The sequence below is a fragment of the Mobula hypostoma genome, chromosome 6 (assembly GCF_963921235.1).
Source record: "Mobula hypostoma chromosome 6, sMobHyp1.1, whole genome shotgun sequence".
Classification (NCBI taxonomy): Eukaryota; Metazoa; Chordata; class Chondrichthyes; order Myliobatiformes; family Myliobatidae; genus Mobula; species Mobula hypostoma.
This window is the reverse complement of record NC_086102.1, coordinates 97330612-97347056: the sequence shown is the minus strand read 5'-3', so window position 1 is coordinate 97347056 and position 16445 is coordinate 97330612. Positions and strand designations below refer to the sequence as shown.

Genomic DNA, 16445 nt, shown 5'->3' with positions numbered 1-16445 from the left:
GTCCACTTTGCTTGAATTTGTTAAAAAAAAAACATATCAAATGAGTGCTAATATAATCAGCATCACACCAACGACTGCAGCAAAGTTTTCAACAACTTAGGACCCATAATTGCTCAGCAACCTCATCCATCAGGCATCACAACAAATTAGGCCATTTGGCCCATCGAGTCTGCTCCACCATTTCATCATAGCTGATTTATTTTTTCTCTCAGCCTTAATCTCCTGCCTTCTTCCCATATCCTTTCATGCACTAACAATCAAGAATCTATCAATGTCTGCCTTAAATATATATAAAGACTTGGCTTCCACAGCTGCCTGTGGCAAAGAATTCCACAGGTTCACCACTCTCTAGCTAAAGAAATTCTCTCTCAACTCCGTTCTAAAAGGACGCTCCTCTATTCTGAGGCTGTGTCCTCCGGTCTTAGACTCTCCCACCACAGGAAACATCCTCTCCACATCCACTCTATCAAAGCCTTTCACTATTCGATAGGGTTCAATAAGGTCACTCCTCATCCTTCTGAATGCTAGTGACTACAGGCCCGGAGCCATCATACATTCTTCATATTGTAAACTTAACTTTGCTAGATCAAATAACGATAGCACGAAAAGATCGTTACTGATCTTTCCACCCGTTTATTTCTTCGAGCTCAGCCGGCGAGTGAACTTGGACCCAAAATCAGGGAAAGAACCTTTCTTATCTCCCCGGCAGTTCTACAAGTTTACTGCCCCATGTCAGAATTGTCAGAAGTTATAAGGCCACCGATACAAAAGAACAATCAGTTTGATAACTTTTCCGGTCAAGTCAATGGACTATTGATACAGAGAACAATCAGTTTGATAACTATTCCGGCCAAGTCAATGGACTATTGATACAAAAGTACAATCAATTTGTTAGACACTCCAGACATCTTAATTAAAGAAAGAATGTCCTACCTGGTTTGCTGGAGCCACAACTTAATTACAAAGATAAGAACATCCATCAAATTTATGCTTTAATTAAGAAAGGAATGTTCTGTCTAATTTCTATTAGGTATTGTTTTTTGTCAAAATCAAAAGGTGTGAAAAGCCCAGAGACATCTGATGTGAATCTGGGCAAACTTGAATTATCTTGCTCCAAAGAAGGCAGCTGTGAGACATTATTCAAACACACTGCAGTCACAGACATAGTCAGTACTGAAGCCATTGTTTTACAGGAATCTTGAGAATCCCCCTTTCCCTTAAACTTTATCAATATGACAAACCATTCAATCCTGGATTCATTTTCACGAACATCCTTTGAACCTTCTCCAGTTTCAGCACATCTTTCCTAAGATAAGGGGCCCAAACCTGCTCACAATAATCCAAATGAGGTCCCACCAGTGCTTTATAAAATTTCAACATTACATCTTTGCTTTTATATTCTAGTTCTCTGGAAATTAATGCTAACATTGTATTTGTTTCCTCACCACAGACTCAACCTGCAGATTATCCTTTAGGGAATTCTGCACAAGGGCTCCCAAGTCTCTTTACGCCTCAGTTTTTTTGCATTTTCTCTCCTTTTAGAAAATAGTCAACCCTTTAATTTCTTCTACCAAAGTGCTAGGCATACACTTCCCGACACTGTATTCCATCTGCCATTTCTGTGCCCATTCTCCTAATCTACAAGTCCATCTCCACTTCCTCAAAACTACCTGCCCCTCCACCCATCTTCATATCGTCTGCAAACTTTGCAACAAAGCCATCAATTCCACCAACCAAATCATTGACATAACATGAAAAGAATCGGTTCCCACACAGATCCCTATGGAACACAACCAGAAAAGGCTCCCTTTATAGAACGTAGCACATTACAGGCCCTTTAGCCCACAATGTTGTGTCCATGCAACTTACTCTAGAAGCTGCCTAAAATTTCCCTACCACATAGCCCTTTATTCTTCTAAGCTCCATGTACCTATCCAAGAGTTTCTTAAAAGACCCTATATTCCCACTTCTGCCAATCAGTCATTGCTTTATCCATGCTAGAATCTTTCCTGTAATGCCATGGGCTCACAGTTTGTTAAGCAGCCTCATGTGTGGCACCTTGTCAAAGGCCTTCTGAAAATCCAAATATACATCAACCAATTCTCCTTAGCCTATCCTGCTTGTTATTTCTTCAAAGAATTCCAACAGATTTCATACTGACTAAGACCTATTTTATCATGTGCCTCCAAGTACCCCGAAACCATATCCCTAATAATCAACTCCAACACCTTCCCAACCACTGAAGTTACACTAACTGGCCTATAATTTCCTTTCTTCAGCCCCTCTCTCTTCTTGAAGAGTGGAGTGACATCTGCAATTTTCCAGTCTTCCAGAACCATTCCAGAATCTGTGATTTTTGAAAGATCATTACTAATGTATCCACAATCTCTTCTGCCACCTCTTTCTGAACTCTGGAGTATACACCATCTGGTCCAGGTGACTTACCTACCTGCAGACGTTTCAGTTTCCCAAGAACCTTCTCTCCATTTGTGTTATCTTCACACACTTCAAGCCCTCGACACCTGGAACTTCCACAATACCGCTAGTGTCTTCCACAGTGAAGACCAATGCAAAATACTTATTCAGTTTGTCTGCTATTTAGTTGTCTCCCATTACTACCTCTCCAGTATTGTTTTCCAGCAGTCCGATATCCACTCTCGCCTCTCATTTACATCCCAGCAAATATCAGTACATTGACTGCTCTAGAAAGACGGACTGTGCTGTAAAGAAAGCTCTCAACATATCTGTAGCTGACAGTTTCATAAACAAGACAGCTATTTTACTGATACCACCTCCCTGGCCCTGCAGCCTCAGAACTCAGACTGATGCATTTGCCACGTCAAGATGACAGCCCTGATAAACTGGGTGCAGAAAGCCCAGGCTGACCTACCCCTATGTCAGACTAGTTTTAGGCAACAAAAACAGTCATTTGGCAGATTCCCTGGGATTGGAACTTTGTCCCTGGAATAGACAAAGACATAATATGCATCTGCCACATTCATACACTGTCACCACGCTGATTTCCTGGATTTAAACCTATTTATCCTGCAGATTTAGTGCACAACAGGAGCAGAACTTGGCCAATTCAATACACATGCCTGCAAATCAGTAAACACTACAGTAGGACTGCGTGCAATGAGGTTGGGCTGGGATGTGTGGAATCTAACTAGAATGTTAATGTGACCCACAAGCAAATTGCCAGATCCCAGCAATTTGTCCCTTGGTGGACATCAGAGCAACTATGGTAAACAATGCCTCTAGAAACACAATAATGTCAGGTGGAGAATCTCAGCTCCAGCATTCCAGTCAAGTTAACCCCTGCAATACAGGAAACATCATGTCTGGACCACTCCTGTTCAAATATCTAAAGGAAGTCAGATTCACTGTACATCAGCAGAACAAAACTCATTTTTAAGTGGACCTCTTATGACATACACTTCACAATGAACAGATTTTCTTCGATTCTCAGCATTACATATCTGCATAATTTCTTGCCTTTTCCTGGAAAATAGTTAATTGGAAGAGAAATATCATTAACAAAACACTTTCAGCTCTGGTAACACACACACACTGCTGGAGGAGCTCAGCAGGCCAGGCAGCATCTGTGGAAAAGAGTATAGTCTACATTTAGGACTTTATTCCCTGGAGCGTAAAAGAATGAGGGGAGATTTGATAGAGGTATATAAAATTATGATGGGTATAGATAGAGTGAATGCAAGCAGGCTTTTTCCACTGAGGCAAGGGGAGAAAAAAACCAGAGGACATGGGTTAAGGGTGAGGGGGGAAAAGTTTAAAGGGAACATTGGGGGGGGGCTTCTTCACACAGAGGGTGGTGGGAGTATGGAATGAGCTGCCAGACGAGGTGGTAAATGCGGGTTCTTTTTTAACATTTAAGAATAAATTGGACAGATACATGGATGGGAGGTGTATGGAGGGATATGGTCCGTGTGCAGGTCAGTGGGACTAGGCAGAAAATGGTTCGGCACAGCCAAGAAGGGCCAAAGGGCCTGTTTCTGTGCTGTAGTTTCTATGGTTCTATTTCAGGCCCTTCTTCAGGACACGGCCTGAAATGTCGACTATACTCGTTTCCATAGCCTGCTGAGTTCCTCCAACATATTGTGTGTGTTGCTTGGATTTCCAACATCTGCAGATTTTCTCTTGCTTGCACTTTCAGTACTGCTGTACATCTTTGAAAAATCAGCTCAAGGACCAGGCTTGGGCAATCACCAACAAAGGGAAAAGGATTTATTTTTGACCAATTAACCTACTCAGTACGTCTTTGGACTGAGAGAAGAGACCGGAGCACCCAGTGAAAACCCACACATTCTGCAGGAAGGACGTATAGACTCCTACAGAAAGACACCAAAATTGAACTCAGAACAACACAGCACTGCCACACTACCATGGTACCCTGTGCAGGATAGAGTCCTATAAAGTATCGTTATGCCTGACAGCAATGTTACTCCACTGATTTCAGTAACTACTGTAGACAGTGCCAGAACTCCCCATTTCACAGTCATTAGCTGCAACTTTGAAGTTAATCCTTTGTTCCCAATCCTCCCTTCAGCCCAGGTTTGGGGACTGTAATTTATGAATTTATGGGATGAGAGCAGTGGGAATGGGGGGTGGGGTTAGAGGAGGGGGATGGCAGACTATTTGCAGCACCTTAAATACCATTGACAGCCAGGAATGCCTTTAATATAGCTCAACAGCCTCAGGATCCAGGATTGCTCACCAGCTGACTACTCACTTCCCTTCCAGGTGTCAACCCACCTCCTGCCCCAGAAAGATTACAAAATGCAATGCATGACAGAATATGATTGGGGGGGAACACAACTCCACCTCTCCCACCCCCACACATCTCTAGCTAAAAATGTCTGCCTGTTCATGGGATAAATGGGACCCAGGAACAAAAATGGATATCAACAATCCTTGCATAAGAGGACACTGAAGTCCCTCCCTCAAGCATGGAGAAGTGTCACCAAACACCCTACGAGTGGGGTCACTGACCACACACTTTGGAGGGATCAGGGAAGTTGTGATGTATTGGCTCATTCTGGGACTGCCACCAGAAATCAATGAATTACAAAGCGATCGAGGCACACCAAACTCTGAATAAAATTGTCCAATCTGTATTTTTAGTGAAATGAAGTTGAATTTCCCAGTCGAAACAACTGGCCGAGAGGATATGCTGAGGATTAGGATTAATGTCCAACAGAAAGATGAGTATCAGATTCCTTCTGCTTTGATTACATGGACAACCAGCCATTTCAAGCTTGGAGAAGGCTTGGAAATGGAACTGCTTAATGTTGTAATGGACATTAACTGTTTCTCTTTCTAGAGATACTGCTTGACCTGCTCAGTACCTCCAGCATTTCACATCTCCAACATTTGCAGTTGCAATAATGCTTTCAATGATTCTTTTCTTCATTTTCATTGTAACATTCAAGATCAGAAGTAGTAGGGGACAGAGGGTCCAGTGAGATGGAGGAACTGAGCGAAATACTTGTTAGTAGGGAAGTGGTGTTAGGTAAATTGAAGGGATTGAAGGCAGATAAAACCCCAGGGCCAGATGGTCTGCATCCTGGAGTGCTTAAGGAAGTAGCCCAAGAAATAGTAGATGCATTAGTGATAATTTTTCAAAACTCATTAGATTCTGGACTAGTTCCTGAGGATTGGAGGGTGGCTAATGTAACCCCACTTTTTAAAAAAGGAGGGAGAGAGAAACCAGGGAATTATAGACCGGTTAGCCTAACGTCGGTGGTGGGGAAACTGCTGGAGTCAGTTATCAAAGATGTGATAACAGCACATTTGGAAAGCGGTGAAATCATCGGACAAAGTCAGCATGGATTTGTGAAAGGAGCATCATGTCTGACGAATCTCACAGAATTTTTTGAGGATGTAACTAGTAGAGTGAATAGGGGAGAACCAGTGGATGTGGTATATTTGGATTTTCAAAAGGCTTTTGACAAGGTCCCACACAGGAGATTAGTGTGCAAACTTAACGCACACGGTATTGGGGGTAAGGTATTGATGTGGATGGAGAATTGGTTAGCAGACAGGAAGCAAAGAGTGGGAATAAACGGGACCTTTTCAGAATGGCAGGTGGTGACTAGTGGGGTACCGCAAGGCTCAGTGCTGGGACCCCAGTTGTTTACAATATATATTAATGACTTGGATGAGGGAATTAAATGCAGCATCTCCAAGTTTGCGGATGACACGAAGCTGGGCGGCAGTGTTAGCTGTGAGGAGGATGCTAAGAGGATGCAGAGTGACTTGGATAGGTTGGGTGAGTGGGCAAATTCATGGCAGATGCAATTTAATGTGGATAAATGTGAAGTTATCCACTTTGGTGGCAAAAATAGGAAAACAGATTATTATCTGAATGGTGGCCGATTAGGAAAAGGGGAGGTGCAATGAGACCTGGGTGTCATTATTCACCAGTCATTGAAAGTGGGCATGCAGGTACAGCAGGCGATGGAAAAGGCGAATGGTATGCTGGCATTTATAGCGAGAGGATTCGAGTACAGGAGCAGGGAGGTACTACTGCAATTGTACAAGGCCTTGGTGAGACCACACCTGGAGTATTGTGTGCAGTTTTGGTCCCCTAATCTGAGGAAAGACATCCTTGCCATAGAGGGAGTACAAAGAAGGTTCACCAGATTGATTCCTGGGATGGCAGGACTTTCATATGAAGAAAGACTGGATGAACTGGGCTTGTACTCGTTGGAATTTAGAAGATTGAGGGGGGATCTGATTGAAACGTATAAAATCCTAAAGGGATTGGACAGGCTAGATGCAGGAAGATTGTTCCCGATGTTGGGGAAGTCCAGAGCAAGGGGTCACAGTTTGAGGATAAAGGGGAAGCCTTTTAGGACCGAGATTAGGAAAAACTTCACACAGAGAGTGGTGAATCTGTGGAATTCTCTGCCACAGGAAACAGTTGAGGCCAGTTCATTGGCTATATTTAAGAGGGAGTTAGATATGGCCCTTGTGGCTACGGGGATCAGGGGATATGGAGGGAAGGCTGGGGCGGGGTTCTGAGTTGGATGATCAGCCATGATCATAATAAATGGCGGTACAGGCTCAAAGGGCCGAATGGCCTACTCCTGCACCTATTTTCTATGTTTCTATGTTTCTATCATTGTCGATGCCTTCAAATTCTTCGTAATTCCAAACTTGCTGAGGTAGTGAAATCAATTCATTTTCATTCCCTGCCATTTTCAACATCTTCAAGCCTGAAAAAGCAGTGAGTAAAGCAGTTCTGAATTACCTTACTGCTTATTTCTCACCAACTGTCAATGACAAAAATCATTGTTTTTGAACACAAACACATGCAAATGACGCTATTTGATTAACTGATGAGGTTGACTCTGTGGTTAAGAAAGTATACAGTTTATTGGCCTTCATTAATCGTGGAATTGAATTTAGGAGCCAAGAGGTAATATTACAGCTATATAGGACCCTGGTCAGACCCCACTTGGAGTACTGTGCTCAGTTCTGGTCGCCTCACTACAGAAAGAATGTGGAAGCCATAGAAAGGGTGCAGAGGAGATTTACAAGGATGTTGCCTGGATTGGGGAACATTCCTTATGAAAACAGGCTGAGTGAACTCGGCCTTTTCTCCTTGGAACGATGGAGGATGAGAGGTGACCTGATAGAGGTGTATAAGATGATGAGAGGCATTGATCGTGTGGATAGTCAGAGGCTTTTTCCCAGGACTGAAATGGCTGCCACAAGAGGTCACAGGTTTAAGGTGCTGGGGAGTAGGTACAGAGGAGATGTCAGGGGTAAGTTTTTTTATGCAAAGTGGTGAGTGCATAGAATGGGCTGCCGGCAATGGTGGTGGAGGCGGATACGTTAGGGTCTTTTAAGAGACTTTCGGATAGGTACATGGAGCTTAGGAAAATAGAGGGCTATGGGTAAGCCTAGTAATTTCTAAGGTAGGGACATGCTGTAGGGACAACTTTGTGAACCGAAGGGCCTGTATTGTGCTGTAGGTTTTCTATGTTTCTATTTAAAACTGTTCACTGAGTACAGTGAAGTGTCTAAAGCCACACAAATGCACGACTGTCACTAGTTAGAAACTGTGCAGCAACAGCCTCCTGTCCCAATTAAACAGCAAAATATCCCACATAAACAAAGAAAATCCTGGCAATTTTCTCAATCAGATTTTTGTTCTTTAAGAGTTGTCCCAAATAAGCAGCTGTCCCAATTAACTGGAATCCACTGTACTCAATCAACAAGAATGGCAAAAACACAAAGTAACTGGGAACGTCCCTCACTGCTAATTGTGGGATCAGATTCACAGTTTTATTTGCAATGACAATACAGTGACTGTAATTAACTTTACCAAAAGCACTTTGCAACATCTTCAGAACCTGGCTAGAAGTTGAAGTGAAGTGTCTGTGAACCAGGCGCAATGGGGACCTTTCATAGAATTGTTACTGTTTAATACCCCACCAGGGGCAAAGAGGAAGGGCCTACAGTTGCCTGGATTTCCGAAATATAACCAGGAAGATCTAATCAAGAAATTGATGTTTTTCGTCTTCCTTCTAGGACTAGAACCAGATCAGACATTTTTAATTGGACATACAGGTAAAAGAGCTCAACATTCAATACCATCATCCACCTCAAAAATAATCACTAAGCCCCAAGACCTTGGCCTTAAAACCTCCTTGTACAATTGGATCCTCAATTTCCCCACTTGCAGACTGCAGTAAGTTTAAATTGGTAACATCTCACACATCTCCATCAGCATAGGTGCACCACAAGATTGTGTGCTTTGCCCCTACTCACTGTACACTTATGACTATGCAGGTAAGCACAGCTCTAAAGCCATATTCAAGTTTGCTGATGACACCATTATCACAGGCTGAATCAAAGGTGAATAATGAATCAGCGTATAGGAGGGAGATAGAAAATCTGGCTCAGTGTGCCATGGCAACAATGTCAGCAAAACCAAGGAGCTAATCATTGATTTCAGGTGAAAAAAACAAAGCCAGTCCTCACTGGACGATCAGAAGTAGAGAGGGGCAACAACTTTAAATCCATGGTGTTCTTATTTCACAGGATCTGTCCTGAACCCAGCACACAATTGCATTTATGAAGAAAGCATGGCAGCACCTGTGAATATTTGGCATGACAGCTAAAACCCTGATAAACTTTTATAGATGTATATTGACTGGCTGCATCACAGCCTAGTATGGGACCACCAAAGCCCTCGAAATCTGACAAAAAGTAGTGGATACAGCCCAGTCCATCTAGGGTAAAGCCTTCCATTGAGCACATCTATATGAAACGATGTCGCAGGAAAGCAGCACCCATAATTAGGGATCCCCATCACCCAAGACATGCTCTCTTCTTGCTGCTGTGATCAGGAAGGTAACATATATGTACTTTGATAAGAAATTTACTTGAACTTGATTCATATTTAAACATGGGACAATCTACTGATATTCTGCATGTTCAGTTAAATCACCCACAGAAACTGATAGCAGTCAACCACAAGCAGCTGCCTGCCCAGCACTGAAAATGTTGCAAAGCTACACAGCACCATTTAATGTTGCTACTTAACATCTGTTGAGAATGCTCTATTATTTTACTCTTTCACATAAATGGCCTCCAGGCAGTCCCCTTTAAGTTTAATCATAAATTCAGTAAACGCTACTTAACAGGAGCAGAGTTGTCCACACCACGCAAATCCCCTCTGCCATATAAGATTATAGATTCTCATACAAGAGAAAATCTGCAGATGCTCGAAATCCAAGCAACACACACAAAATGCTGGCCACACAGCATCTATGGAAAAAAGTACAGTCGATGTTTCAGGCTGAAACCCTTAAGCAGAACTGGAGAAAAAAAATAAAGGGTAGATTTAAAAGGTGGGGGAGGGGAGAGAGAAACACCAGGTGATGGGTGAAACCAGGAGGGGAGGGGTGAAGTAAGGCTGGGAAGTTGGTGAAAGAGATACAGGGCTGGGGAAGGGGGAATCTAATAGGAGAACACAGAAGGCCATGGAAGAACGAGGGGAGGAACACCAGAGGGAGGCAACGGGCAGGCAAGGAGATAAGATGAGCGAGGGAAAAAGGATTCCCATTTCACTTGCTTGCCAGATCCACATATCCTTGATTCCCTTTTCATGCAGACATCTCAGACTTGATATGTTCAGCATCCATTAATTTTGGGGTAAACAACTCCATACTTTCCAAACTCAATTGAAGAGTTTTTTCATCTCGGTCCTGAGCAGCTGCTCTCCTCTACGTGTTAATATGTCTGACTTCAATCCAGTTGTCAGTCTCTCACTATGTACACTCACCCAATCCCATTTCATTTAGATTTTTTCTAATATTTCTAAATTACAGAAAGTACAAATCTGTTGTCCGAAGAGGATAAGCCCCTGATCCCAGGAGTTAATCTATGCACCTCTGTTACACTATTTCTAAACCAACTACACTCTCCTTGGGTAGTGATCAAAACTTCAGTAGTAATACAGAGCTCCTGTGCTCTCTCTGGACAACAAGCTCTTTCCAAACACTGTACTACTTCAGAAAACATGAATAACCCCTGCAGATTCACTCCAAGTGTGGCATTTAATCCAAGTTTCAATTCCAAGAATTCCACACAGTATAGAAGCTCATGTACTCATTCAAGGTACAGGATACAATAGTGGTATATTCACTCCAGATTCAATGTACAATCCCCTTGCACAGAGTACCATGCACATTACTGTAGAACACACTTTTACCCACAGCAGCCACTGTACACAGTGGCACAAAGAGCACATTTACACAGTCACCACGGACTGCACTACCTGAAAACCTCACAAGTCACAGTGAATGAGATAACAGTACATACTGCAGACATCTGTCCAATTCTACAGCATCTGCACCTGCAGCAAGTGGATACAGAGCTAAACAAGTACTTTTCCATCTTAGGCTTCAGAGGTGGGTCTCAGTTCCAATGCTTTATTCCAGCGGCTGAGCCTTGGCTCTCCGCATGAGAGCCAGCAGTTATCCTGATAGACAAAGAGCCTCCCTCAACACATGTAGCTGGTTGCTTTGTATAACGTGCCCATCATCGAGAGAGAAAGAGCGAAGAACAGCTCTGCAGGAGCCACAGACATTGTGTGGAGATACAGGCGTCCGCTGCTTTTCCAACGTTCACTTTATGAAACCTCACTGTTACGAAAGACCTACATTAGTACCCTGTTTTCACTTTCAGAAGGTGTTTTCACTGTTACGAAAAAAAAAGCAGCACGCAATAAAAAATCAGCGCGCGATAAAAGGCAGCGCGCGCCCTGAGCAGCCGCTCTCCACGGATTCGGAATGGCATTGCTTTAACACGTGCCTGTGAGCAGCCGTTTGCAAGATGAGTTCTATGATATCGGAAAAGCCTAAAAGAGTTTGTAAGGGTGTTACACTTAGCGTAAAACTAGACATAGTTAAGTGTTTCGATCGTGGTGAATGAAGTAAGGACAAAGTGAGTTTGGCTTGTGGAAGCTGACAAACATGATGTTGAAGAGGTTTTGGCATCCCATGACCAAGAACTGACAGATGAAGAGCTGATGCAATTGGAAGAAAAAAGGATAAAAATCGAAACCGAATGAGTAATAATAAAGTACGACTTTAATTTTGAAAGGGTACGTCGTTTTAGGGGATATTTGCAGGATGGTTTAAGTCCTTACAAAGAACTGTGTGATAGAAAAATGCGCGCGGCTCAGCAGTCAAGCAAGCCTTCCACATCAGCCACAGCAGACGACGAACCTTGACCTTCGACATTGAGGCGAGCAGTCATAGGAGAAGGTGAGCTGCCTGCTCTAATGGAAACAGACGACGAGATGACACCACAGTGTCCCACCACCTCAACCCCCAAGCCACGGACAGATACTGATTTGTGGAGAATGCAACAGTAGCCGGGAGGCACACAGCACATCTTTAAGAAAAAAGCCAAAATAAACATGCTAATTAATTAGGTACCGCCAACACATAATTGTCAGCCCAGATCAGAGACGACGTAATTGGAAATCGGCACTGATCTGGGCCGACAATTATGTGCCGGGCAGCACCTAATTAATTAGCATGTTTGTTTCAGCTTTTTTCTTAAAGGTGTGCTGTGTGCCTCCCGGCTACCGCTGCACCCCTGCATGCTTCGCGGCAGTGTATCGCTCGGTGGCCTGGAGGGTGGGGGCCACTGCACCACCCAACCTGCGACGACTCAGTCTAACACACCATCATCCGTGTGCTCGGCGTTGTCTTCCCGATTCCGGTATGTGATACTATACTGTACATACATTATTTCTACTTTATATAGGCTGTGTATTTTTAAGTGTTATTTGGTATGATTTGGCAGCTTCATAGCTTAAAGGTTACTGGAGAGCGCTTGCGCCGTGTTTTTGCCAACAGCGCTTGCGTGAGATTTTCTGCCAACAGCGCTTGCATGAGATTTTCACTACGGAGAACAGTTCAGTGAAGATTGTAGAAAAGTATTTCTACTTTATATAGGCTGTGTATTTATCATATCATTCCTGCTTTTACTATATGCTACTATTATTTTAGGTTTTATCTGTTATTTGCCATGATTTGGTAGGTTATTTTTGGGTCTGCGAACGCTCACAAAGTTTTCCCATATAAATAAATGGTAATTGCTTCTTCGCTTTACGACATTTCCGCTTACGAACCGTTTCATAGGAACGCTCTACCTTCGGATGGCGGGGGAAACATAGAAACATAGAAAATAGGTGCAGGAGTAGGCCATTCGGCCCTTCGAGCCTGTACCGCCATTTATTATGATCATGGCTGATCATCCAACTCAGAACCCCGCCCCAGCCTTCCCTCCATGCCCCCTGACCCCCGTAGCCACAAGGGCCATATCTAACCCCCTCTTAAATATAGCCAATGAACTGGCCTCAACTGTTTCCTGTGGCAGAGAATTCCACAGATTCACCACTCTCTGTGTGAAGAAGTTTTTCCTAATCTCGGTCCTAAAAGGCTTCCCCTCTATCCTCAAACTGTGACCCCTCGTTCTGGACTTCCCCAACATCCGGAACAATCTTCCTGCATCTAGTCTGTCCAATCCCTTTAGGATCTTATACGTTTCAATCAGATCCCCCCCAATCTTCTAAATTCCAACGAGTACAAGCCCAGTTCATCCAGTCTTTCTTCATATGAAAGTCCTGCCTTCCCAGGAATCAATCTGGTGAACCTTCTTTGTACTCCCTCTATGGCAAAGATGTCTTTCCTCAGATTAGGGGACCAAAACTGCACACAATTCTCCAGGTGTGGTCTCACCAAGGCCTTGTACAACTGCAGTAGTACCTCCCTGCTCCTGTACTCGAATCCTCTCGCTATAAATGCCAGCATACCATTCGCCTTTTTCACCGCCTGCTGCACCTGCATGCCCACTTTCAATGACTGGTGTATAATGACACCCAGGTCTCGTTGCACCTCCCCTTTTCCTAATCGGCCACCATTCAGATAATAATCTGTTTTCCTATTTTTGCCACCAAAGTGGATAACTTCACATTTATCCACATTAAATTGCATCTGCCATGAATTTGCCCACTCACCCAACCTATCCAAGTCACCCTGCATCCTCTTAGCATCCTCCTCACTGCTAACACTGCCACCCAGCTTCGTGTCATCCGCAAACTTGGAGATGCTGCATTTAATTCCCTCATCTAACCAGGAAGCAGCACAAGCCAGTTATTGACTGAGACATGTGATCCCAGCTGGATTCCAGCAGAGGGTCTCCAGCCTCACAGTAATCAGCACATACATCAAAGGTTCGTCTCCAGACACATCGAACATGATTCAATTATAGAAGCAGTCATCCGACATGCACCACACAAGGGCTGGCTAAGCCCTTGTAAACATTAACCTCTTTGCTTATCAAAGACTCTGTTTTCACCACACTTTGAGGAGAGAATTTTGAAGACCAAAGCCCCTCTGAGACAAATACCACCATGCAAACATCCATATTACATAGAAGACTCCTTATTTTTGGACAATGATCTCAAATTCTAAGAGGAAATAGCCTCTTCCCACCCCACATCTATTCTGTCAATTCTTATATACCAAGTCCCTCTCCCTCTTCTAAACTCCAGCAGATATAAGCATTTCTTCAAGGTAATATGCTCATTCAAGGTATTAATCTATAAAACATTCTCCAAACTGCTTGCGACATATCACACTACCCAATACTCTATGCAATAAGACCAAAAGACAAAGGATTAGGGTAGTTGATGCATTGAACTGCTCTGCCATCCCATCATGGCTGATTTACTTTCCCACTCAACCCCATTCTCTCCTGTCTTCTCCCTATAACCTTTGACACCCTTACTAATCAAGCACCTATCAACCTCTGCTTTAATGACTTGGCCTCCACAGCAGTCTATGGCAATGAATTCCCCAGATTCACCACCCTCCGGCAAAATAAATTCCCTCTCACCTCCACAAGAGGAAATCTGCAGATGCTCGAATTTCAAGCAACACACATAAAAGTTGCCAGTGAACGCAGCAGGCCAGGCAGCATCTCTAGGAAGAGATACAGTTGACGTTTCGGGCCGAGACCCTTCGTCAGGACTAACTGAAAGAAGAGCTAGTAAGAGATTTGAAAGTGGGAGGGGGAGGGGGAGATCCGAAATGATAGGAGAAGACAGGAGGAGGAGGGATGGAGCCAAGAACTGGACAGTTGTTTGGCAAAAGGGATATGAGAGGATCATGGGACAGGAGGCCTAGGGAGAAAGAAAAGGGGGAGGGGGGAAACCAGAGGATGGGCAAGGGGTATAGTGAGGGGGACAGAGGGAGAAAAAGGAGAGAGAGAAGAATGTGTGTATATAAATAAATAACGGATGGGGTACGAGGGGGATGTGGGGCATTAGCGGAAGTTTGAGAAGTCAATGTTCATACCATCAGGTTGGAGGCTACCCAGACGGCATATAAAGTGTTATTCCTCCAACCTGAGTGTGGCTTCATCTTTACAGTACAGGAGGCCGTGGATAGACATATCAGAATGGGAACGGGACGTGGAATTAAAATGTGTGGCCACTGGAAGATCCCTCTCACCTCTGTTCTAATTTAAGCAAAACCAGAAAAACTAGAAATAAACAAAAAGGCTGTGCTTTCCCAATTACTTGCTGTGTCTACATTCCAGCCTTTTGCAAATCTGGCACCAGACACCCAGATCCCTGTGTTTCAATACCCTGCAATCTCTCACTATTGAGACAACAGGATTCATTCACTGCACCGACAGGATTTCCTATATAATATTCCACTTGCCAGATCTTTGCTCACTCACTGATCCCGTGTGCCCTCTTTACAACTTGTTATCTACCTTTGTCTTAAAGTATTTCATCAAAGACAATTACTTATATTGGAAAATGTTGAAGCTCCAGCACAGATCACTGAGGAACAGTAATTAAATTTACATCTTAGAAACCAATAAAGAAGTGCTTAATTATCATACATGATTGAAAGAGGGTAAATCTTCCATCAATAATGCCCAGGTCTCAACTGTACCAATAAAACTGGTGGTCAGTGGGTCATGCCCTTGCTCTACAGGTTCTGAGTTTAAGCCCTACTCCAGATGTCCTCGGAGCACACAGATCCCAACCGGTTGTCGATACACCAATGTCAGATGTGGCCAACAACCTGATAGCATAGGACTTGGAAACATTACCAGTACCTTTGATCTGCATAACCGATATGTACTGAGGGGTTCCCAATGGTTGGTATGGGTCAAAAAGCAGAAGAGCCTATTCCCATGCACTGGTATCCCAGGACTCAGGCAGTAGTAGATGGGCTAACTGCCTGAACTCGCCAGCACGCCCCAGCTTGCACATACCTAGTGGTCTCCTACACCTAGTACTTAAACTTGTCATCATGACATTAGTTAAGTTAGTTAACTTCAACACCACCGGTTATAATAGTTGCATCAACTTAACACTAGCAAACTTTCCTCCGTCACACTCCTGCCACAGGTGCGTGGCCAGCGGGATACGCTAGTTTTGTTAGTTACGATGGTTCGCACCCACCTGCCTGCACCGTGTCGCTCAGGTCATGTCCCGTTACGCTCCGCGGGAACTCCTTTAGTTTGCGGCCGCTCAAGCCTAAGATCCCAGAGCCCGCGGCCTCGGCCAGCGCCCGCTCCAGACTTCGGGCCAGCGGCATCGTTAGCCCCGCCGCGCCGCCGAGACCTCGGCCCTCTGCTGCCATGGTCACCCAATACTACCGGCTCACTGGCAGCGTCGCTCACCGCCAGCCGGACGAAGGCCGAGTGAGGCGGAGCGGGGGGAGGGCGGCGGCGGGAACTGCAAGCCCGAGCCGGGCAGTGGCGGCAGCAGCGCGATCTGCCGGTACCAGCTAGAGGTGCAAAGTGGGGACCACGCCGCAGTCGTTCCTCCGAGCTCGCTCCACCCTCAGTCCCGCCGCTCACTGCGAGCTCTG

At 44.3% G+C, this 16445-nt stretch overlaps 1 protein-coding gene across 8 annotated transcripts in view; it reads right to left on the bottom strand.

Annotated features, from left to right (window-relative positions):
* The window catches only part of LOC134348231 (leucine-rich repeat and calponin homology domain-containing protein 1-like), a 431827-nt gene extending 415424 nt beyond the window's left edge, over positions 1-16403 (bottom strand). For all 8 annotated transcript variants that reach the window (XM_063051296.1, XM_063051301.1, XM_063051300.1 and 5 more), the window contains exon 1: positions 16034-16403. In XM_063051296.1, the coding sequence (XP_062907366.1) occupies positions 16034-16214 (181 nt within the window). In that variant the 5' untranslated portion in view covers positions 16215-16403. The remainder of the gene's footprint in view (positions 1-16033) is intronic.
* Between the last annotated feature and the right edge of the window lie 42 nt (positions 16404-16445).